This window comes from Lutra lutra, chromosome 8 (genome assembly GCF_902655055.1).
Source record: "Lutra lutra chromosome 8, mLutLut1.2, whole genome shotgun sequence".
Classification (NCBI taxonomy): domain Eukaryota; kingdom Metazoa; phylum Chordata; class Mammalia; order Carnivora; family Mustelidae; genus Lutra; species Lutra lutra.
The window spans coordinates 77,953,674-77,980,527 of record NC_062285.1 but is presented as its reverse complement, the minus strand read 5'-3'; the positions used below and the strand labels follow the sequence as shown (position 1 = coordinate 77,980,527).

General features: G+C 36.3%; 1 protein-coding gene across 5 annotated transcripts in view; it reads right to left on the bottom strand.

Annotated features, from left to right (window-relative positions):
* The window catches only part of CCDC91 (coiled-coil domain containing 91), a 377,326-nt gene that overhangs the window by 290,957 nt on the left and 59,515 nt on the right, over positions 1–26,854 (bottom strand). For all 5 annotated transcript variants that reach the window (XM_047741685.1, XM_047741684.1, XM_047741683.1 and 2 more), the window contains 2 exons: positions 8,563–8,605; positions 6,393–6,471 (listed from right to left, as the gene is read on the bottom strand). In XM_047741685.1, the coding sequence (XP_047597641.1) occupies positions 6,393–6,471; positions 8,563–8,592 (109 nt within the window). In that variant the 5' untranslated portion in view covers positions 8,593–8,605. Of the gene's footprint in view, positions 1–6,392; positions 6,472–8,562; positions 8,606–26,854 lie in introns of those variants that run through there.

Genomic DNA, 26,854 nt, shown 5'->3' with positions numbered 1-26,854 from the left:
CAGGTTTCTCTCTGCCAATGTCTTGAGAAAAATGTTTGAACTTTCCTGTTGGCTTTGTATGCAAATAGCTCCAGATGCAAAGTGAACCACATCTAAGTTATTTGGTTCAACATCTGCTGGTCCAATTCCCATTATTCCTTCTAAAGGGTCGGCTTGTGACAGACAGTTTAGTTTGCCCTCTATATAAGCTGTTTTGAAGGAGCTAATTTGGATTAAAGTATCTATCTAGACCACTTGTTTTTCCCTTTGATGGTCAATGCATTCTAATGTGGTTCTGTGTAGTGCTACAAGTAACTTAGAAACATATTGGAAAGGACAGTATTCAAGGTTTCGCCTCCCACCTCGCCTTCTAGACAATTTAAATTTATACAGTTAAAAAGTAAAAAGTGAACAGTCATTTGCCTCTAAAACAGCACCACACACATTGTGCACAATGGCAACGTGACAACACTTTCTGACCTAATATTTTTTTTCATGAAATCTCTATCAAACATTTGAAGCTGAAGTTATTGATAAAAGCATTTAACACTATTAACAATGCATTCCATGAAACATTTAGTCATTTGAGATGACAATTTTCATATAGTATCACTGAAAATGGAATAAGGTCCATAGCACATGGCACTTAGTGTCTGATACACAGTATACTTTCAAACATTTGATAAACGAATGAATTAAGTGAATGAATGAATAACACAAAAAAAAAAACTAAAGAATTCATTTAAATAAATCCCATATATTCTGAAACCTTGGGTCTGCTACAATCAGAAAACAATCAAAAAACATACTGAATCCAAACTAAGACTAATAGTCTAATGTTCATAGAACTATTGTACCCTTCAGAAGGATACAATAGGGAGGACAAATTGCTTTATGGGGTAAAAATGAGGAAAAGAGGAGAAATAAGAATATCCACCTTTAAATGGATAACTGTGTGTGTGTGTGTGTGTACATATATATTTTTGCTTTTATAGGTACATGTGTGTATCAGAAGATAAACATTCATTTTGAAAAGTAGTTTCCTAAAAAGTAGAACATTACCATTCTTATAAAAATTTGTAAGATAGTTGATAATGATTTCAAAAAAAGATCTCTTAGCTTTAGGAAAAAAAAAAACTTTTTCTAAAAAATACAGCTCTATGTGTAGTTAACTCAAAAACTTTCAGATATTATATGCTATGCAAAATCTAGAATGATTTTCCTTCAGAAAAATATTTAGAAAAATAAATAAGAAAAAAAGTCAGTAAAATAACTCAATACTACTATTATTGCTTCTAGACCCTAGTATTTTTTAACTAAAATTTAGTCTAACCTCTACTCTCCTCTACTGTTACCTGCTGCCATACAGTAGGACCAGACAAAAAATTAGGAAAAAAACAAAAACAAAAAACAGCAAAAGAGATGTTCTGTTCTCTCTTTCTGTGAATCCCTGATTACTCTTGTTAATCATTATTTCCAGGTCATTTGTCTATCTTGGGAATGACCAGGAAACTTAAGTAAACCCTAGAGTATAGCTTCTTTGTCATCTTTGAGTAATTATCTAAGATTTCCAAGATTGCTATATTTTTAAAGGCAAGTTTAGGTTTGCCTTCCTCTACCTTGTGATTGTAAGACTATTTAGTTACTGCCTAAGAACTAAAACTAATTAAAAAGAGTTACTGTTATTGAATCACTATATTGTACACCTGAAACTAATAATATTGACAAATTAAAATAAAAAATTTTTATAAAGAGTTACTTTTGAAGGCAAATCTGTTCTACTAATCATCAAGAAATAATTACTGAGCACTGTTTATTAACAAGGCACATGCTATACTAAGTGCTTAGGATTCACAAAGGTTTAAAAACAGTCTCTACCCACCAAGGTTTAGACTAAAGAAGACACATACAGACAGCAATCATATTGATAAAATATTTTTAAAAATATAAATTAGTTACTCCATGTTTTTGGCAGCATTATTTACAACAGTCAAAGGAAGCAACCCGAGTCCATCAATGGATTAATGGATAAAAATGTGGTCTGTACATACAATGGACTATTACTCAGGCTTAAAAAGGAAGGACATTCTGACACATGCTACAACATGGATGAACCCTGTGGATGTTATGCTAAGAGAAATAAGCCAGTCACAAAAAGACAAACACTGTATGATTCTATTTATATGAGTTGTCTAGAATAGAGAGAAAGTAGAATTGTAGCTGCCAGGGGCTGGGGGTAGGGGCAAATGGGTAGTTACTGTTAAATGGCTACAGAGTTTCAGTTTCACAAGATGAAAATGTTCTGGAGACTGGTTGCACACCAATGTGAATATGCTTAACAATACTGAACTATACACTTAAAAATGGTTAATATGATAAACTGTGTATGTTACTTAACCACAGTTAAAAACAAAACTGGCCAAAGTGCCAAGCAAATGATGCAGAAAAAAAATGACACAGTAGTTCAGAAGTAAGAGCAATTATAAGATATGGATTCAGTTAAAGTTCTATATACCTTGGTCTGAAAGAAAAATGAGACTCAAGCAGATAGGAGATGAGGGAATGTACTACAATCAGAACAATGGCAAAGTGACAGAACAGACACCAGCCAGACACAAAATGTATACAGATCATAGTTTGACCAGCCACAGGCTTCAAAACAAATAACCATGGAAGGTAAGCTAAAAGGAAAGACTACGAAATAGAGAGGAAAATGCCCAATAAAGGCAGTTGTTTTCATTGAGTATCTTTCACTAAGATAAAGTAATAATTACCACACTTTTAGTGAGAGTAAAGGCAGGAGGAAAAGGTATTTGCTTGTCTCTTGCTTACAATACTCCAACTTCCATGATGACGGAAGTATGGAGCCACATTCAAAAGGTTAGATGCCATAAATTGATGAGATATGGCTTAGAGGTAACAATTTGGATACGGAATCAACATGTGCATTTCATTTATTCTAACTGGCAATTTTTTAACATCATCATCAGCTCTGCACAGAAACTAGCATTTTAAAAGGTCCCTCTATGCAAATAACACGAATATTACAGTGAGATGTGTGTCCTGAGGCACCTTGATTCATTAACAGTATTGCAGGCCATAAGCAGACACTGTTTTTAAGATAAATTAATTATCCCAGTTGCTATTACAAAATCACCCTCCAACTGCCAGCTCTGCACCAAGATAATCATTCGACACATGAAGCCTATGACTATACTCTTTACTTAAAATCTTTTATCCTAACACCAAGAATGAAAATGTCTATTTCTCCCCCCAAATACTTTAAAAACTTAAACCAAATGTTTCTGAGTAATCTTCTTGGATTTTAAGCTGTGGTAAAACTTGGTTAATAATCATCTCTTTTAGAAATATTTTTCATATAGATTACAAACTGTTAGGGTGTAGGTGGAGAACCAGACAGAAGGAAAATATTAAGTCCTTTTTTGAACTGAAAAGAATCTACATTGGATCTCTTAAAGCTTCCTATCTTCTCTGGACTTTAGTGTGGAAATGATTAAATTGTTATACTAATTAGGTTGTTCAGATCACTCTGGTCTAAACTTCCAGATACCTGAATCAGAGGCTCCTGCAGGCAGAGAAAGAGAAACTATCTTCAACAAAAGAGAAAGATTACTTGGCTGAGTCAGCATCTACCATGTCTTCACTTCAGCTGTTGGCCAGGTTAGTTTATCTCCACTTCTGCAAGTCACTGAGGAAATGCAGAAAAAGTACTTTCCACAGGTCTGATTTCTTACGGGACTGAGGGAGAAACTGGGTGTGCTGTCTGTGTGTACATACGCACACACTAGAGGAACTGTTAATTCTAATTAGGCTTTGAGAACTTGACCTACAAATATGGACATATACATAGATGTGACCTATAATATTCATTATTAGAGAACAGGAAGTAGATAATCTGGCCATAATATACAATTCTTTAATATACTGCCACAATTATAGGAAAACAGATTCTGTTCTTGCTTTTGTAAAGAAGTACAATTTGGTTTCAACTTCCAATCCACTGAAATCATTTCCTTAAAAGCCATTTCTGACTGTGCTTATTTTCTCAGTCTCTGATCACACTAACCTCTCTCACATACAGCCTTTAGCCACCAGGACCATAACTTCTTTGAAATGTTTTACTCCTGATGCCTAGCCCATACTCTCCTTATTTCTCAATCTTCTGTGTCTTTCTTTTCCTCTTGTTCCTTAATTATGGACATCCAAATTTCTCTACTTAACCCTAATCTCTTTACATACTGATTCCACAGTTATCTTCTACAACTTCAACTGTCATATCTACGAGAAAACTCCCAAATGAAGAACACCAGCCTTAACCTTTCTCCTGAACTAAAGGCAGCTTAAATACACAAGTCTAAGACAAATTCCTTAGTCTTCATGTTGTCCCAAACCAACTTTTTAAAAATTCTCTACTTCTGTTCAAAGCAATACCATTCCTTTAGAATCAAGGCTTGAAACCTCAAAAATCAATTTTGACTCCTGCCTCACCCTCACATCCCGTCAGCCAGATGGCCCTGCTGATGCTTTCCCCTAATCAAAAAAAACCCAACAAACAAACAAACAAACAAAAACCACCAGTTAACTTAAAAAGAACTGAAATATAATCTGATAGACTAGAATTCATTCCTAAACATATACCTGTATCAAACTCCAAAGCTTTTACAATCCATCATTTTGTCATCTGTACAATAGATAATATTGTAGCTGCTCGACCTACTTTACAATAAACAAATACATGATAACACACTGAAAATCCTAAACCATTACATAAATATCAGTATTCCAATTTTTCTATCAATTTCCACTGCCACTCTAGTTGTCATTCATTCAGTTATTCACTTCTTTAAAGATTTATTTATTTATTTGAAAGAGAGATAGTATATGCACACATGCTCATGAGTGGGAGAAGGGGCTGAGGGAGAGAATCTCTAGCAGACTCCCTGCTGAGCACAGAGCCAGAGGTGGGGCTGATCTGACAACCTAATCATGACCTGAGCCAAAACCAAGAGCTGGACACTTAACCAACTGAGCCACCCAGGCTACCCTCATTCTTTTTTTTTTTTTTCCTCCTTTAATTACTCTTTTTATAAATACTTACTGAGGACCAACTATAAGCCAGGCACTAAACTCAGCATTTGAGACATAACAAAAGGACAGACACAGTGCCGATCCCCACAAAATTTACAGCCTAAACTGCAAGTCAGAAAATAGGTGCACAGAGATGTGGGAGGGTTCTCTGGGAAGGCTTCCCAGAAAAGGCATATTAAAGCATAAAACAACACATAAAACAAATAGGAGTTAGTATAATAAGGGAGCGGGAGAGAGTGGTGGTGGGAAACAAGGTGAGAAATTCCAGGGAAAGGAAACCACATACATAAATCCCTCAAACAAGAATGAGCGTCCTAACTATGTCATTCTCTTTCCGACATTTACACATTTGTTTCATTGCTTTTTCTCACTTCAAAATCTTTCCCCATTCTCCCATCTGTGCCTATTCAAATCATGAAAATCCTTCAAAGCCCGGATCAATAATATACACCCAGCTTCAAGAATAGTACTGGACTCGTACCAGGCATGAAATAAACATTTTCTAAATGAATGGATGATGAAATCTTCATTCTCCCCAAATCACAAATCTGCTTCATATTACAAGTATGTATGTGCTTGTCCTATCTCCCCTTGAAGTAAAGGACACATTCCCATAGCACCTAATGCATAATAAGCACTGGAAAAATATTTGGAGGATGAATAACTCTAATATCTAAGACAAGGCAGAGCTGCTAAGGATACTTTCATCTTCTACTTCTGACTTTACAATGATTTGGCAGAACAAAAAGCCTAGGAAATTCAAAATATTATTTATACATGAATTATATTAATATTGAACATTAGGTCTTCCATAAAATATCTCTCATAATGGAATTTATTTTTGCATTTGATTTCTTGGATGGCTAAATTTTAATGTTTAATACTTTAGACTGACCTTCCTGGAAAAAACAAAAAAACACACACTTCTAAATTTAAATACTGGTGAAGATGTTAAATTAATTTTTATGCTATAAAATAAGAAGTCTTTTTAATTAACAAACTGGACAGCCTAAAATATTATTTGGTACCTCACTTTCCTGAAACTAAGACGGATTAGGAAATGTAAATTATATTTTAATTTCATTTAATGTTCATGATATCATTTTTGGAATCATGCCTCAAGCCACACTGCAGAATTTGTTACGCAATTTATCATCTGTTATTAAAAAAAAACCCTAAATTAAATCTGGGTCATTCCATTTTCAGATCAAAGAAGGCCAAGAGCAAAAGTAAAAAAGAGGCTTTCAAAGAAAAGGCAAAGTGTTCAATAAGAAAAAAAAATTCTAGTTACTGCAGAGTAGTACCTGTAGGAAAAGCAGCCCAAGGAATGGCAGGAGATGTAGTTTGCGTTTCACCATTTCCACCATCAAAAATCTCTGCAGCCTAGGGGGAAGAAAAAGGCAAATTTATTTTAGAAGATCTAAAAAATAGAAATGCTATTTAAGCAACCAAGACTTCCAGTCCCACAGGCTTATTCTCTGCTATATACCACACATTTTCAAATCCCCTCCAAATACTCAATTGTTTCTCAGTCTTCATAGTTACCACCCCAACCACTACTCCCCACCCCCAGTACGCATGCTCTGTTATTTTTAAGTAAAAATCTCCCTTCCTTATTAAAATATATCTCCTGCCAATGAAAATTTTCTTTTACACATCCTCGATCACATTTTCACTTGAGAAGTTTACATCTAAGTACTCTAAGTACATCTCTTTCATTAATTAGCACAAGACCTAATGGAGATCAATCTAAAGAAACAGGATTCATCTATATTCTTCAATAATCTACCATGCGGACTTCCTAGCACTCAACATTTAGAAAATTCATAAAACTGATGTTTTAAATTAACAAGCCTTCCTATTAAACAGTTTTTAAAAGTAAGGGACAGTCAATTACTGAATGTTGAGTTTCTGGGTAAGTTTTCTCTCTTAATTGTTCAGATCACAGCAAAGTTATTATTGAGAAAAAGAACCAGAATTTCAATTTGGTTCAGCATTGAGTTGTCAGCCAAGCAGAAGTCAACTGAGGCAATCTGCCACAGAAGCTAAGTGACACAGAATATAGTAACTATTATCTATAAACTACAAAAAATGCACATGGTTTACATAACCAAGGGTGGAAATCTTCCATATTTCTACAACCAGATAGAAAAAGAAAGAACGCTAATAACTAATTAAATTGGAATAATTGGTTAACACTGTAATGTAATACTGAAAGGAATAGGTCCATTGACTGTAACATTGAAGTATAATTTTACTCTGAGGAAAACTACCTACTCTATTTTTTTCTGATATAATAAACCAAGCATGGTTTAAGTAAAGAAAACTGTACTAAGTTTAAACCTTCAAATAACTGACAACTTGTAAACAAGGAACTCAGATGATATCTAAAACATCTATTATCCTCAAAATTTAAAAAATTTTAACAAAGTGCTAATTTCAGTAACAGAAGATTTAATCACCCAACAAAACCTAAAACATTTTAAAAATTGCAAAAAAAAAAAACATACAAATCTGCCAAACATAAACCAGTGTCAGAAAAAATGCACAAAATAGGTATGTCCATATTGACAGACATTAAGAACCGACAAGAAATGATCTTATTCTTAAAAAACTCACACCATTTTTTCATAATATTCAGAATACTGAGTATATACTTAATATCTTGTTTCTCCTATTATGTCATTAATTAAAGTCCTGGTTTTAATAAACAATCTCTTTTTATTTATTTTTTTTTACCAAATTCCAAATTAGGTGAAAGTCTTACTAAAAAGGAAAAAAAAAAAGTCACAGAGCTCACTTGGTAGTTCCAGGACTTGAGCTCAGGCATCCTGACTCCTAATCCAGAGATTTTCCTGCAAGACTATACTGGCTCCATAAAAATAACTGGGTTACAAAATATTTCAATAAAATGAACACACACTGAAAAGGATTAAGGAAAAGACAGTGCTTCTTCAGCTAACAATTTCCACTTACAAAGCATCCAACTTAAACCTGAGAGAATAATCTAACAACACAAACATACTAATTAGCCCTATAAGCCACCAAAACACTATGTAGTTAATACACTAAATCAACTCATTACAGGTGTAAACATGAAAATATGTGACAGATCTGCAATACTCATCCTTCATCTCACAAAAGTATTTCCTAACAGACATGTATCCCAGCAAAATCGTCAGCTGACAATTTTTAAAACTTCTTTAATGCTTCTACTAGCAGCACTTAATTAACTCAACTTAAGCCATTCCATGGGCATGACCATACATTCAATAATAATTAGCTTTATCTCTCAAAAGGGATATATCTTAATTTTTCTTGATTTCATTTTTTATTCCAGTGTTACATTAAAAATGATCAAGAAATGATAATGAGTGCCAAATGATAAGTAGTACATTTTCAAAATAATATACAGCATTATAACCCCAAAAAGTTAAAGCAATTACATAAGCAAAATAAGGTAATTGCACATACCTCAAAACCACCAAAATCATCATCATCCATTCTTCAAGTGCACCTGAAAAATATCAGAAGACAATGAAACAAGCCCACACACAGAGTCATTTATGTCAAAACATTTTTCTGACTTAAATGTATATATATTTTGACTTGTAAATTAAAGCTATTTCATTTGAGATTTTTAAAAAATCTACTTTTTGTAACTATATGGGTATGCATTTTTTAATGCAAAAAGACTGGAGGTTTTTTGGCAAAATGAGCCATTCAGGCAAAATTAGCAATTTCTGTGACTTTTTCAGCAACCATGTATTTTGCCATTTTGTGTTGAGCCGCCAGGAGTGGAAAAATATTCTTTTACATTTTAATTTGCTTTTCCCAAATTGGCGCTAGGGCTCAATTCAATAATGCTTCCTGCTTTTTGTATCCATTCCTCAGTTGTCTGGCAACATCAGCACAAACTCCAGCTAAGAACAGGACTGTGGTGAATTTTTGGAAATCTGTCCCCCACCACAAAGGTTCTTCCCTCGGTTTCATGGCCGAGGTTGATTTAGATTTTCAAAATTGATCAGCATTTTTGAGCTGTGGCCACAACTTCTGGAGCATTTTGATATGTGTATTTTTAGCTGAAACTGCTTTGCACTTTTGGAAAAATGTGGAGCAAGTTACTAGGCTGATCAAGATAAATCAAGTCATGTATTCATGGGAGAACAGGGAAGAGAAAAACACAAGTGAATATCCTGAATTCCTCTTTTTAAGATAAACTACCTAAGAGAGAGACTGAGCAGTAAGATAATACATGCTTTACTTTGTACTTAATGTGTATCATTAAGATGGAAGGAGAAAACCATGAGTACCAGGACTTTTAAAAAGAAGAAAAAGAAAAAGCTTTTATCTAACAAAATGATTTAAAAAAAGAAAGAAAGAAAGAAAGAAACCTGGAAAAGCAAAACAAGTAATAGATGGTATACAATAAATGAAAAATAAATTCACAATAAATTGTGACTCAGTAGCCATAAGTAATACTCTGGTCAATAACGGGTTTCCTTTTTTATCTTTCAAAAGTGAATGTATCCAAATTATTAATTATAGTTTCTTTGACTCACTAATACAAGATGAACTTGGTTACAGAAAAACAACCTTCTCCAAATTAAAAAAAAAAAAAAAACAGCTAAACAAATTAAACCATGTTAAGCAATGATTCTAAAAGCATTTTCTAAGGCACTTTGCCTTGAGTGATGAAGCAGTAGTCATCTATAGCCAGGTCTTACCTTGTCAATGAAATTAATATTAATGCCTTGAAAAATAAAACTCAAAAATAGTCAAAGAAAAATAAACAGTGAAACATAATCTCAAAAATTGTTTTGTTTCAATAGACAAAGAAAATTTATTTTCACAGAAACTCAAGTAGGTAATGACACTAAAAGGAATATATGGAGGCAGAAGAACATTATAAAAAGGAAGGAGATTAAATTAACCCAAATGAGATACCACTATTGTCACCATTACCTACAATTTAATAGTTTGAAGAAAAAATTTTAAAAGATGTATTTCTCAAAAGAAAGCTAAGCAAGTCATCCACATACAACACTTAAAATATATAAACCAGACTTTCAGAAACTTTTGATGGTGGTTAGTTTGAAATGGAATTCACATTAATTCTGTTGCAAGCAAATAGAAATCTGTATGTGATTATATTTTTCATGAAGAAATTATGAAGTAAGAGTGATATGGATGCTGAGAATGAACCAACTCAAACTATAAACACTAAGTTTGTGTTTTCCACATGTATTCCATGAATCTCAGGAGACAATTAAAAAATATTTTTAGCATCTACAACACTGTATCCAAAGAATACAGTTTCAAGAGAATTTCTAGAGTAATGCTTCTAGGTGTTTCTGTAAATCACATCCCAATAAATTATTTGTAAGGTGCCAGAAATCTTGAAAACAAAAATAAACAGCCATGTTTAACAATCACCTCAGCTTGTTTGCCTGTGGTAAGGAACCAAATACCATCACTTTCCTAAGTACTGATTTAACTCTACAAAAGAATACATCAATGGTCACTGATGTTTTCCATATTCCTTTGTAAAGCAACCTTTACATATTAAAATGATGACAGTTTTCCTCTACCTTATTTTCAAAGAAATACTAACAGATTTTAAAAGATAGATGTGTCTTGAATTTCTTAAAATATAATAGAGAAATAGTTATTATTTTAACACATTAACATTTTCCAAATATTTTAGTTTCAAATCCTGCAATAGTTTCTGTTTTCTTCTGAACATTACAAAGAACAGGAGAAAGTAAAATTAGCAGCATTGATTTGTACAAATCAACTTCACTAAATACAAAAATTAAAAATTAGTTTTTAAAAGGAAATACTACAAGTGGGGATTTCAAGTGGGGACTCCTTTATAGTTAGCTAACTCCAGCACATTTAAAACATTATTTTATCTAAAATGCATTTATAATTTTTTAGAATATTTGTAGCACTTGCCATTATACCCCATTAAACTACAAATATAATACAGAAACACCAAATATATCTGTCATGTAACTTATAGAGTCACGAGCCTGGCTAAAAAATTGGAAGATCATGTAGTTCATTCTTTGTGCCATGGCAGGGGGGAAAGATGTATGACTGCTATGATTAGGTTATCTACACTGAAAGATATCACAATATCTAGTTTAACAATTCTCAGACTTCTTTACATGTGAATTTGATCTCTTCTGTTGCACTACTGTATTAATTCTCTCTTTTATTATTCCTAGTATTTAATACATCGCTGATATTTTATAAGAAAAACATACATACAACACTTATTGTAACAAATTTTTATTAGGCAATTCTATAGAAGAGAACACTCAAGATCCTCAAGGAGTTATGGTCTGGGGAGGCAGAGGTGGAAGAGTATAAGAAAATCATGCAAATGTTAAGAATATGAGCTATAAAGTAGCCTTAAGAAAGAAGAAAAAATGTCCAAGGTGGAAGGAAAGATTTTTAGATGGTGATATATCTAGTGGGCACATCATGAAGCGCTTCAGGTGGGAGATATTTGAGCTCTATTATAACAGACCTAACAGAGAATTTTAAATTGCACATTAAAAACATGAATTTATTAAAGTCTTTTCCGCAAAGTCTTTTCCCAAAAGATAGCAAAGATTTGTTTTGATTGTTTCCTTCTGCATAAACAGAGGGTCAAAGAGAATGTGAAATAAGAAAACTGAAGAAAAATTTGAAAGCAAATATAAGGAAGATGGATCGAAAATAAGAATCAATCACATTTACATCAAAGCATCTACAAAAGGCTTAGGAATGCATGGCAATGAAAAGAGGGTAAAGGTGAGAATCAAAATAAGAGTGGCAGATGTATCCCAAAATCCTCTTCCAGAATCTACACAACAGAACAACTTATAGTTCTTTATCATAGAAGAAGACTGAAGGTTTATTCCCTAGACATGATAAAGCCAAGGGTCCAGATTAGAAGACACTGAGATTTCTGGACTAAAAGTTCTCTTAAATATTGAGACCCATTCTCCCAATCCTCTTTGATCACTTGTCAACAGAACTGCCAGCAACTATGCTTAAGTCTTTAGTCATGATCTTAGAAGATTCTTCTCTGGGGCAGTTGGGTGGCTCAGTCAGTTAAGCGACTTGCTCTTGAGTTCAGCTCAGGTCATGATCTCAGGGTCGTGGGACGGAGCCCTATGTCAGGCTCCACACTCAGCAGGGAGCCTGCTTCAGTATTCTCTCTCTTTCTCTGCCCCTCCCCACACTTGCTCTCTCTTTGTCTCTAAAATAAATAAGTATTTTTAAAAAATAAGATTCTTCTCTGGTGAATCTAATCAACGCATGAAAAAGGACCTCATGAGAGACTCCTCAAAAAAACCAAACCAAAACAAACAAAAATACAGTTCACTCAGGTAATATTACTTTAACAAATCCTACCTACATACAGAGAATTTCCAATTTGTTCCTGATTTCAATAAAAGGATAACTAGTATAAAGGCTAAAAGAAAAGACTATCAGGTCAGGTTCCCTTGATTCAAATTATAGTTCTGTCACTTAACTGTGTTACACTGGGCAGATTATTTCAACACTGTGTACCTCAGTTTCCTCATCTGTCATACAGTGATACTAATACTACTACTACTAATAATAATGGTAACTAGCTCCTAAAGTCCTTATGAAGATTATGAAGATTAAATAAGTTAAAATAGATGAAGCACTTAGAACAGTGTCTGGTACATTCTAAGTATTATACAAATGTTCAAACTTCATTAGTAGTACTCCACTCTTACATATGACCACTTGGCCAAGGCCAAGGTCAACAGAAGATATAAAGAATGTATCTAATATAAAAATAAAAAACCAAGCTGGAAGGAAGGAAGGAAGGAAGGAAGGGAGAAAGAAGTAGAAGAAATAGAAATTACACAAGAAAATTTTCAAAAAAATTAAAAACTATAACTAGTGCTTTTAGAGAGTTAACAATAGAAGATAGTACATCCATGAAATAAGAACAGGAAACTCTAATGGGGGGGGAATGAGAGAGGGGTGTGCACCAAGATTAAGGGATTAAAACTAAAAATGATTTCAGAAGTGAAAAATTGCAGGGTAGATAATAAAGCTGAGGAGTATAAAGAAAACGAACGTCAGAGTAAATACTTAAGAAAATTAAAAGATCCTGTCCAGAATATGCAATATCTAATATTAGGAATTCTAGAAAAATGAAACAGAAAACAAAATGGAAGAAATCATCAACAAAATAATTAAAGAAAATTTTCTAAACCAGAAGTATAATTTTCAAATTTAATCCAAGAAAACAGAAGAATAAACCCACACTGAAGCACAGTAGAGACAAAAAGAAGATCCCACAAGCCCTAGAAGAGATAAAATTGTTTTCATACAAAGGACAAAGGACATAATGACATCCGACTTCACAGCAGCATTACTGGAAAGTGAAAAACAATGGAAAAATGTTTGTAAAATTGTGAGGAAAATGATTAACACAGAGAATTCTAAAATGAACCAAACCAACAAATAACTAATTTGTGGGAAGACTAAAGTCATATTCATACTGCAAAGCCTCAAAAAAAATTATTTGTCATTCTTTCTTAAAAAGCTATGGAGGGGGGGCACCTGGGTGGCTCAGTGGGTTAAGCCGCTGCCTTCAGCTCAGGTCATGATCCCAGGTCCTGGGTTCGAGCCCCGCATCGGGCTTTCTGCTCAGCAGGGAGCCTGCTTCCTCCTCTCTCTCTGCCTGCCTCTCTGCTTACTTGTGATTTCTCTCTGTCAAATAAATAAAATCTTTAAAAAAAAAAAAAAAAAAGCTATGGAGGGGTGCCTGGGTAGCACAGTCAATTAAGCATCCAACTCTTGGTTTCAGCTCAGGTTATGATCTCAGGATCATGAGATCAAGTCACTCAGCACAGACTCTGCTTATGTTTCTCTCTCCCTCTCCCTCAACTCCTCCCCCAACACGCACGCACACAATCTCTTTCTCTCAAATAAGTAAATCTTTAAACAAACAAACAAAAACAAAACAAAACAAAAAGCTATGCAGTGAACCAAGGAAATAAAACAAGACACAAGGAAGAAATGGGATTAGAAAATAGGTACCCTATGGGGCACCTGGGTGGCTCAGTGGGTTAAGCCGCTGCCTTCGGCTCAGGTCATGATCTCAGGGTCCTGGGATCGAGCCCCACATCGGGCTCTCTGCTCAGCAGGGAGCCTGCTTCCTCCTCTCTCTCTGCCTGCCTCTCTGCCTGCTTGTGATCTTTAAAAAAAAAACAAAAAAGAAAATAGGTACCCTAACTCAAGTGAAAAGCAAGGGAATTCTCCCAGAATAATGGTAAAGTGAGTTCCCAAGCTATTTATATAGCAAGGATAAGGAGCAACCCACCTAAATTTGCACAGATCAGAAAGTTCCTGGAATAGTATTCGAGCAAATCAAATTAATAGACTGTCTCATGTGTTTTACCATACAGGAGAGTAATGTTAAACAACTGGGTGGAAATTCAGAGTTGAATTAGTGATTAAAACATCAACTAAATGAAAACAGAGAGAAAATGGTATGTGAGACAGGAAAAGTAGATATTTTTACAGTACTGTATTTTTTATCTGTGAGTACAATTTACATAACAATAATAATGAACAACTACTGGCACCAAAATTTAATAAAACCATACTGGAAAGTTAAGAGAAATAAGATGAAGTATGTGGTATGGGTGGTTGAAGGGGTGGTAAAAGACAGCTAAAGCTTCATCTTCCATATTGGAAAGTTGATGGGTATGAAACCGAAAAATCAAGAAGCAGCAATAACACACATGTTAGGGATGCACTGGTAAACACTAAAAGAATCAACTATATGTGCTAAACATCTTGCATCTAAAAAACAAGACAAGGAGGGCTAGAAAAGAAGGGCAGGGATATGAGATGGCTGTGTTTCATAACAAGTAATTTACAACTTTTTTTTTTTAAGATTTTATTTATTTATTTGACAGAGAGAAATCACAAGTAGGCAGAGAGGCAGGCAGAGAGAGAGAGGAGGAAGCAGGCTTCCCGCTGAGCAGAAAGCCCGATGTGGGGCTCGAACCCAGGACCTGGGATCATGACCTGAGCCGAAGGCAGCGGCTTAACCCACTGAGCCACCCAGGCGCCCCACAACTTTATTTTTTTTTAAAGATTTTTATTTATTTATTTGACAGAGAGAGATCACAAGTAGGCAGAGAGGCAGGCAGAGAGAGAGGAAGGGAAGCAGGCTCCCTGCTGAGCAGAGAGCCCGATGCGGGGCTTGATCCCAGGATCCCAGGATCATGACCTGAGCCGAAGGCAGAGGCTTAACCCACTGAGCCACCCAGGTGCCCCTAATTTACAACTTAAAACTGTGAGCTTATATAATTAATTCTTTAAAGACAGTATTAAAAAAATCATGGCACAATGAACCAACCATCTATTCTTTCTATCAAAATACTTGGAAAAAGAAAAAAAGTCAAGGAAAGAAAGTTGTTATTTTTTTTTAACAAAACTAACTATAAACAGAGGCTTAAATATTTTAAATTAATATTTAGCCAGTGAAAAAATTAATTTTTTTCAATTTTTTCACGTTAGTCTTCTTTATGACATTTATTAACATTTATTACAAGTTTATACAGAATGTAAAAGTGTGTCTCAAACACCTAAAGTTCCTAAAAATGGAACCAAATGGAAAAAAAAAACTCTAAGAAAAAAGAAATTTAGGTAACTGACTTCAAAAAGTACAATTTCCAGAGATCACCCAGATTATTCTATCAGCCCTAAGTGTCTTAACATTGTCCACTTAGCACTTAACTCAATCTCTATTCCATGTGAAAAACTACTGGCTAACCAGCATCCTCATAATCCCAATATTTTTCCATTTGATCCTGTTTCATACCATGTTTCCTAGAAGCAAAAGACAAGTGATTTTTTTTTTTTTTCTGACTGTCCTGGGCAAACATAAATTGGTAAAAGGAACCAGAACAAAGAAAGTACACACACACACACACACACACACACAGACAACACCCCTTAGTCAAAGTTAAAAATGAAGAGTCACTAAGACTCAACTAATTTGAAGAGTCTAATCATATAAGATCAGAATTTCAGGCTTATCTGGTCAAGGAAATTATTTATTTACCTAATTTCATATAAGCTCTTCCAAGATTGTGCAGGGACCGTTTCTTTTACCTACTTTTAACTCTCTGGCACCTTCACCAGAGGAGCACATAGTAGGGTCTCAAAGAATACTTTTGAATCAGTGCCTTTGGAATAAATCACTAAATGAAAGCAAAGGAGTTGCTAATAGTTCCCACATGACTTCCCTTCCCTTTTATTTCTCTAAGAAAAACATGTTGGAACTTGAGTAGTAGAGGATCGAGTTGCTAGCACTAAAACAGAGCTTCCCATATTAAGGTGTGAGCTTGAAGGCCTACATCTTAAAAAATCTTATATTGTTACACTCCTCTGTCTTAAGTATCCAACTATTATTAGGGTTAACAATAATTTTGAAACATCCCCTATGAAGCTGAATTATAAAATTATTGCTACACTATAAATACTAGTGCCAATAGTAAAATGTCACAAGTTAAAAAAATAACTGAGGTATATATTCACTTCCTGAAAAATATTCTATTCATAAATGATCAGATGGGAAGACATCCCAACCACTAGTAATTCTAATAACTAAATATTGTCTTTTATATAATTTTCATCTGTACTATGAATTAAGCTTTTGTTTTTGCCAGCCATCATTCAGAAAATTTATACATCCCAGCTGATAACAAGAAACAAAATTGCACAGCACTTTTACATTCTCCAAACCCTTACCTGTTTCCCAGCCTCTTTGGTTACTTCTACCTCCTCCAACTCCTCATAGCAATCCTTCCTCCAACTGATGGATGGATGTCTGATCCTGTCTCATTATCCTGTCCTTCAAAGACTGCATTTAGTCATGATCTTGATGCTCTACCCAAATTTTGCAAAATTAACCACCTCACTGTATTCAGTTATATATTTATAAGCAAATAATAAATACTGTTATATGGCCAACCTACTGTCAACCCAAAATTTTCAGTATATCAATTATACTCTTTCTACCCTGCAAAATCTTGACCCTCAATGTTAGGGGTTAGGTCTATCACCTCATCTCACATTTTAAAAGAGGACACAGACCACCTCTGGAGAGAAACAAGATTTAAGAAATACTACAGTCTCAGGGTACCTGGGTGGCTCAGTGGGTTAAGTCTCTGCCTTAGGCTCAGGTCATGATCTCGGGGTCCTGAGATCGAGCCCTGCATCAAACTCTCAGCTCAGCAGAGAGCCTGCTTCCCCATCTCTCTCCCTGCCTGCCTCTCTGCTACTTGTGATCTCCATCAAGTAAATAAAAAACAATCTTTAAAAAAAGAAAGAAAGAAAGAAAGACTACAGTCTCTTTTTCTTTCTTCTTTACTTCCCTCCAAGAGAAAAATGGTAGTGAGAGCAGAACATCCATAGGTTCTCTGCTGGGTGAAATTAATGTATGAAAGTCAACATGCATACACAGTATCAGCTCTTTAAGTTCCTCACTGGGAACCGTGCGCATAAACACATTATCCCTCTAGTGCAACTCCCATGAGAGAAGCTCATCAGAGAAAAACTTCATTTTCTTACCATGAAGACATGTTTTTTAGCCTGCGACTGGATGAATAAATCTAATTCAGAAGAGAACTTGTAGGAGACCTCATTGCCACCTCAATCCAAACCACATTTACACTAAACTTTTAACAATAAAAGCACTTTTCTGATTCCTATTACTTGGTTCCATTTCTCAATCAATTCAGATCTGGAGTGGTATAAGGCAACTGACAATGTCTCCCAGAAACAATCAACAATATCCAATTACCTGTCTTCTGCCAAGAATTTAAGAGAATTCACTATAAAATTCATGTTTCCCATCTTCAATAGGATTCACAGTGCTGCCTATCACACCTATTTTTTCTCTCATTAAGCCACTTTCTCTAATTCTCTAGCAACTATTTCAAAGATTCTCAATGCTCCTCAAACGACCAACCTTCCCATTCCTTCCTGTAACCAAAGCACATAACCAAGCCTCCTGCTAAAACAGAAGGCATTTTAAGAAAGTCCCTTAATGTCTTTCTACCAAAACTGTAGTTACCAGCATCTGTACCAAACCATTCCAGTTTATTCTGCTCACACAGAAAGAGGAATCCCTCTACATTCTTTTAAAGCTAATTTCTTCATCTGTGTTCTCAGACTTGGTTCTCTCAATTGTGTTTTCTCTTAAATATTTAACTTCCTCCTCTTATTTGACTCCTCCCAAAACACTGAAACATGCTCCAGGTCCTACATCTTTGGAAATGAAACAAAACAAAAACAAAAGCAAAACCCCTCTCAACTACACATTCTTCTCCAACCACAGCCCCCTCCTTTTCACAGCTCAACTTCATAAATGCTCTTTCTTACAGCCTATGCCTGTAACCAATTATCTCCTTTTCACTAAATGCAAAAAGACACTTTCAATTCCTTGTCTTATTTGAACACTAACAGCATTTGACCAGGCTTTCCTTCTCAAAACACTCTCCCCCCATTACAAGACAACCATACTTCTTTTCCCTCTTTCTTCCAATTTCTCCGGCTGCTTCTTCTCAATCTCCCTTGCAGGTATTTCTACCTATCCTTTAAATGATGGTGCTCCTAATTAAACACTCCAACCTACCCGTTCTTGTTATCTCAATTCAAACGCAGTCCCTGGACTACCTCATTCACTCCGTTGGACTCAATCACAAATACAAGCTAAGAAATCTCCAATTAAGGAGGAGGAGTCAAGATGGCGGAGAAGTAGCAGGCTGAGACTACTTCGTAGCAGGAGATCAGCTAAATAGCTTATCTAAAGATTGCAAACACCTATAAATCCAACGGGAGATTGAAGAGAAGAAGAACAGCAATTCCAGAAACAGAAAATCAACCACTTTCTGCAAGGTAGGACTGGCGGAGAAGTGAATCCAAAACGACGGGAAGATAGACCGCGGGGGGAGGGGCCGGCTCCCGGCGAGCAGCGGAGCAACGGAGCACAAAATCAGGACTTTTAAAAGTCTGTTCCGCTGAGGGACATCGCTCAAGAAGCTTAACTGGGGTGAAGCCCAGGCGGGGTCAGCGCGGCCTCAGGTCCCACAGGGTCACAGAAGGATCGGGAGTGTCTGAGTGTCGCAGAGCTTACCAGTATTAGAACAGGGAAGCCGGTTACAGAGACAGAGCCGAGGAGTGAGCTCTAAACTCGGGGTTGCCTTGGGCCAGTCGCAGGCTCGGTCAGCTCGGAGGGCGGCCGGAGGCCAGGGTGACGGGAGTCATTGGGCGCTGTTCTCTGAGGGTGCACTGAGGAGTGGGGCCCCGGGCTCTCGGCTCCTCCGGGCCGGAGACCGGGAGGCCGCCATCTTTATTCCCGTCCTCCGGACTCTACGGAAAGCGCTCAGGGAACAAAAGCTCCCGAGCAAACCCAGCAAACCGGAGCAGATTACTCAGCCCGGCCCCGGGTAAGGGCGGTGCAACTCCACCTGGAGCAAAGACGCTTGAGAATCACTACAACAGGCCCCTCCCCCAGAAGATCAACGGGAAACCAGCCAAGACCAACCAAGTTCACCTACCAAGGAGTGCAGTTTCAATACCAAGGAGAGCAGCGGAATTCCAGAGGAGGAGAAAGCAAAGCATGGAACTCATGGCTTTCTCCCCATGATTCTTTAGCCTTGCAGTTAATTTAATTTTTTTTTCTCTTTTTCAATTTTTTTTTCTCTTCTTCTGCTAAACTTTTTTAACTTTTACCGTTTTCTTTTTTTAACGTTTTTTAGTTTATCTAATATATATATATTTTTTTCCTTTTTATATTTTTTATCGGCTTTCTTTTTTTAATAGTTTCTTTTTTTTTCTTTTTTTTCTTCTGAACCCCTTTTTATCCCCTTTCTCCCCCCTCACGATTTGGGATCTCTTCTGATTTGGCTAAAGCATATTTTCCTGGGGTTGTTGCCACCCTTTTAGTATTTTACTTGCTCCTTCATAAACTCTTATCTGGACAAAATGACAAGGCGGAAAAATTCACAACAAAAAAAAAGAACAAGAAGCAGTACCATGACTAGGGACCTAATCAATACAGACATTGGTAATATGTCAGATATAGAGTTCAGAATGACGATTCTCAAGGTTCTAGCCGGGCTTGAAAAAGGCATGGAAGATATTAAAGCAACCCTCTCGGGAGATATAAAAGCCCTTTCTGGAGAAATAAAAGAACTAAAATCTAACCAAGTTGAAATCAAAAAAGCTATTAATGAGGTGCAATCAAAAATGGAGGCTCTCACTGCTAGGATAAATGAGGCAGAAGAAAGAATTAGCGATATAGAAAACCAAATGACAGAGAATAAAGAAGCTGAGCAAAAGAGGGACAAACAGCTACTGGACCACGAGGGGAGAATTCGAGAGATAAGTGACACCATAAGACGAAACAACATTAGAATAATTGGGATTCCAGAAGAAGAGGAAACGGAGAGGGGAGCAGAAGGTATACTGGAGACAATTATTGGAGAGAATTTCCCCAATATGGCAAAGGGAACAAGCATCAAAATCCAGGAGGTTCAGAGAACCCCCCTCAAAATCAATAAGAATAGGTCCACACCCCGTCACCTAATAGTAAAATTTATAAGTCTTAGTGACAAAGAAAAGATCCTGAAAGCAGCCCGGGAAAAGAAGTCTGTAACGTACAATGGTAAAAATATTAGATTGGCAGCAGACTTATCCACAGAGACCTGGCAGGCCAGAAAGAGCTGGCATGATATATTCAGAGTACTAAATGAGAAAAACATGCAGCCAAGAATACTATATCCAGCTAGGCTATCATTGAAAATAGAAGGAGAGATTAAAAGCTTCCAGGACAAACAAAAAGTGAAAGAATTTGCAAATACCAAACCAGCTCTACAGGAAATATTGAAAGGGGTCCTCTAAGCAAAGAGAGACCCTAAAAGTAGTAGATCAGAAAGAAACAGAGACAATATACAATAACAATCACCTTACAGGCAATACAATGGCACTAAATTCATATCTCTCAATACTTACCCTGAATGTTAATGGGCTAAATGCCCCAATCAAAAGACACAGGGTATCAGAATGGATAAAAAAACAAAACCCATCTATATGTTGCCTACAAGAAACTCATCTTAAACCCGAAGACACCTCCAGGTTTAAAGTGAGGGGGTGGAAAAGAATTTACCATGCTAATGGACATCAGAAGAAAGCAGGAGTGGCAATCCTTATATCAGATCAATTAGATTTTAAGCCAAAGACTATAATAAGAGATGAGGAAGGACACTCTATCATACTCAAAGGAACTGTCCAACAAGAAGATCTAACAATTTTAAATATCTATGCCCCTAACGTGGGAGCAGCCAACTATATAAACCAATTAATAACAAAATCAAAGAAACACATCGACAAGAATACAGTAATAGTAGGGGATTTTAACACTCCCCTCACTGAAATGGACAGATCATCCAAGCAAAAGATCAACAAGGAAATCAAGGCCTTAAATGACACACTGGACCAGATGGACATCACAGATATATTCAGAACATTTCATCCCAAAGCAACAGAATACACATTCTTCTCTAGTGCACATGGAACATTCTCCAGAATAGACCACATTCTTGGTCCGAAATCAAGTCTTAACCGGTATCAAAAGATTGGGATCGTTCCCTGCATATTTTCAGACCACAATGCTCTAAAGCTAGAACTCAATAACAAGACGAAATTTGGAAAGAACCCAAATACATGGAGACTAAACAGCATCCTTCTAAAGAATGAATGGGTCAACCAGGAAATTAAAGAAGATTTGAAAAAATTCATGGAAACAAATGATAATGAAAACACAACAGTTCAGAATCTGTGGGACACAACAAAGGCAGTCCTGAGAGGAAATATATAGCGGTACAAGCCTTTCTCAAGAAACAAGAAAGGTCTCAGGTACACAACCTAACCCTACACCTAAAGGAGCTGGAGAAAGAACAAGAAAGAAACCCTAAACCCAGCAGGAGAAGAGAAATCATAAAGATCAGAGCAGAAATCAATGAAATAGAAACCAAAAAAACAATAGAACAAATCAACGAAACTAGGAGCTGGTTCTTTGAAAGAATTAATAAGATTGAGAAACCCCTGGCCAGACTTCTCAAAAAGAAAAGAGAAAGGACCCAAATAAATAAAATCATGAATGAAAGAGGAGAGATCACAACGAACACCAAAGAAATACAGACAATTATAAGAACATACTATGAGCAACTCTACGCCAACAAATCTGACAATCTGGAAGAAATGGATGCTTTCCTAGAGACATATAAACTACCACAACTGAACCAGGAAGAAATGGAAAGCCTGAACAGACCCATAACCAGTAAGGAGATTGAAACAGTCATCAAAAATCTCCAAACAAACAAAAGCCCAGGGCCAGATGGCTTCCCGGGGGAATTCTACCAAACATTTAAAGAAGAACTAATTCCTATTCTCCTGAAACTGCTCCAAAAAATAGAAATGGAAGGAAAACTTCCAAACTCATTTGATGAGGCCGGGATCACCTTGATCCCAAAACCAGACAAAGATCCCATCAAAAAAGAGAACTACAGACCAATATCCTTGATGAACACAGATGCAAAAATTCTCGCCAAAATACTAGCCAATAGGATTCAACAGTACATTAAAAGGATTATTCACCACGACCAAGTGGGATTTATTCCAGGGCTGCAAGGTTGGTTCAACATCCACAAATCAATCAATGTGATACAACACATTAATAAAAGAAAGAACAAGAACCATATGATACTCTCCATAGATGCTGAAAAAGCATTTGACAAAGTACAGCATCCCTTCCTGATCAAAACTCTTCAAAGTGTAGGGATAGAGGGCACATACCTCAATATTATCAAAGCCATCTATGAAAAACCCACCGCAAATATCATTCTCAATGGAGAAAAACTGAAAGCTTTTCCGCTAAGGTCAGGAACACGGCAGGGATGTCCGTTATCACCACTGCTATTCAACATAGTACTAGAAGTCCTAGCCTCAGCAATCAGACAACAAAAGGAAATTAAAGGCATCCAAATCGGCAGAGAAGAAGTCAAACTATCACTCTTTGCAGATGATATGATACTATATGTGGAAAACCCAAAAGACTCCACTCCAAAACTGCTAGAACTTGTACAGGAATTCAGTCAAGTGTCAGGATATAAAATCAATGCACAGAAATCAGTTGCATTTCTCTACACCAACAACAAGACAGAGGAAAGAGAAATTAAGGAGTCCATCCCATTTACAATTGCACCCAATAAACCTAACCAAAGAGACTAAGAATCTATACTCAGAAAACTATAAAGTACTCATGAAAGAAATTGAGGAAGACACAAAGAAATGGAAAAATGTTCCATGCTCCTGGATTAAAAGAATAAATATTGTGAAAATGTCTATGCTACTTAAAGCAATCTACACATTTAATGCAATTCCTATCAAAGTACCATCCATTTTTTTCAAAGAAATGGAACAAATAATCCTAAAATTTATATGGAACCAGAAGAGACCTCGAATAGCCAAAGGAATATTGAAAAAGAAAGCCAAAGTTGGTGGCATCACAATTCCGGACTTCAAGCTCTATTACAAAGCTGTCATCATCAAGACAGCATGGTACTGGCACAAAAACAGACACATAGATCAATGGAACAGAATAGAGAGCCCAGAAATAGACCCTCGACTCTATGGTCAACTCATCTTCGACAAAGCAGGAAAGAATGTCCAATGGAAAAAAGACAGCCTCTTCAATAAATGGTGTTGGGAAAATTGGACAGCCACATGCAGAAAAATGAATTTGGATCATTTCCTTACACCACACACGAAAATAGACTCAAAATGGTTGAAGGATCTCAATGTGAGAAAGGAATCCATCAAAATCCTCGAGGAGAACACAGGCAGCAACCTCTTCGACGTCAGCCGCAGCAACATCTTCCTAGGAACATCACCAAAGGCAAGGGAAGCAAGGGCAAAAATGAACTTTTGGGATTTTATCAAGATCAAAAGCTTTTGCACAGCAAAGGAAACAGTGAACAAAACCAAAAGACAACTGACAGAATGGGAGACGATATTTGCAAATGACATACCACATAAAGGGCTAGTGTCCAAAATCTATAAAGAACTTAGCAAACTCAACACCCAAAGAACAAATAATCCAATCAAGAAATGGGCAGAGGACATGAACAGACATTTCTGCAAAGAAGACATCCAGATGGCCAACAGACACATGAAAAAGTGCTCCATATCACTCGGCATCAGGGAAATACAAATCAAAACCACCATGAGATATCACCTCACACCAGTCAGAATGGCTAAAATTAACAAGTCAGGAAATGACAGATGCTGGCGAGGATGCGGAGAAAGGGGAACCCTCCTACACTGTTGGTGGGAATGCAAGCTGGTGCAACCACTCTGGAAAACAGCATGGAGGTTCCTCAAAATGTTGAAAATAGAACTACCCTATGACCCTGCAATTGCACTGCTGGCTATTTACCCTAAAGATACAAACGTAGTGATCCGAAGGGGCACGTGCACCCGAATGTTTATAGCAGCAATGTCTACAATAGCCAAACTATGGAAAGAACCTAGATGTCCATCAACAGACGAATGGCTAAAGAAGATGTGGTATATATACACAATGGAATACTATGCAGCCATCAAAAGAAATGACATCTTGCCATTTGCGACGACGTGGATGGAACTAGAGGGTATCATGCTTAGCGAAATAAGCCAATCGGAGAAAGACAACTATCATATGATCTCCCTGATATGAGGGATAGGAGATGCAACATGGGGGGTTGAGGGGGTAGGAGAAGAGTAAATGAAACAAGATGGGATTGGGAGGGAGACAAACCATAAGTGACTCTTAATCTCACAAAACAAACTGAGGGTTGGTGGGGGGAGGGGGGTTGGGAGAGCGGGGTGGGGTTATGGATATTGGGGAGGGTATGTGCTATGGTGAATGCTGTGAAGTGTGTAAACCTGGCGATTCACAGACCTGTACCCCTGGGGATAAAAATATATGTTTATAAAAAATAAAATTAAAAAAAAAAAAGAAATCTCTGATTAAGATCCACCTCCTGAACTCCAGACCCACATAAACAACAGACAATTGACTAGTCTTTTTTCCAGTCTAAAAGGTACCTCAAATTCAATACAAGCAAAACTGACCTCAAGATCTCTCCCCTGAGAATACCTTCACTCAGTGACTGCTACTACCATCTACAAAACAGCTGCCCAAGACAAAATCCTGGAGTCATCTTTGCCTCCTTTTCTCTCTCACTTCATACAACCAGTCAATCACCAAATCCTAAGTCCTAAGTACCTCTAGAATTCATCCACTCCCATTCTCAGTATCTTCACTCTAGATAAAGCCACCATAGTGTTTCATCTGGTTTATACCATCAGCCTTCAAAATAGTTGTTTCCAGTTTGCTCCTTTTCTACTCCATTCTCCACTCTGCTACCCAAATGGTCCTTTTAAATACTCACTTAGTTAAAATCTTTCAGTGACTCCTCATCACTTTAGAGATGAAGTCAAAATTCTTAGAACGAATTAATGAACCTCTGTAACCTAGTTTCTGCTACCATCCTCAATTCTAACACATCCATATCCTGCAATCATGTAAGAGTGTGTATTTTAACCATGGGACTCGGGTCAAATCACCACATCTCTCTCAACTTCAGTGTTCTCATATGTAAAATGAACACAATGATTAGATGACTTCTAAGATATTGCATTGTAAAATCCTCTAAAAAACACTATTCTATGACTAAAACCAAATTCCTTTCTTCTTCATAAAGAACTTTCTACTGAATCTGTCATTTTTCAATAATTAATGTTTTAATTCCTCTAAAATGCAGAAATTAGATTTCACCTTATATTCTTTGCTTTCCACCATGGCCAAGTATGTCATTCAATCCTATTTTATTTTCCCCACTCTTTATTTCCTTTCTCTTCTGGTGATCATCTTTCTGATTCAGGTATTTATTGCTATTTCTTAAAAATTACCAGAACTTACTTGTCATCCTTCTCCCCAATCCATTTATCATACTGGACAACTTTTTCTAAAACAAGTGCATTTTAAGCTCTAAGACTATCATCATGGAAGTCTCAACTTCAAAGCTTTCAAACTGAGAATGAAAAATCCATGCGCCAATGAGACATGAATTTTGGAGCCTCTTATGTAAGCAAAGTAAGCATAAAGACAAAGTTGTGAACTGCACTTGCATTGATCATTAAAAGCAAAAATAAGTCCTATAAAACACCTACAATTACATCAAAATATTAAGGCAGAAAAGGGCATACTATACAACAAAAATACAGGAAAAAAAGTTATACAACAACACAGTAAAAAAAACAGTGTTGCCATTATCAGGTGCAGAAGATCACAATAAAGACAGTGTTTCATTTCTTTCATGGTTTTATATGTTCTCATTTATGTTTCTTCTGTTTACAGTGAAATCTCATTTATCTGGATAAATATATCTAATAATCAAACCTACCTAGAGTATGTTACTCTGATACAATAACCACAAAACTATTTCACAAGAGTGAAATTGTAAACTTAGTGTCTCAGTGTTCAAATACATTATTCACAAATAGCTTTAAACCCTTGTTAAAAATTTGCTTACTTTTGTATTAGACCTTATTAGAGGACCCCAGTGCCTCCCTGACCTTATCTATAACTCCCCCTGAC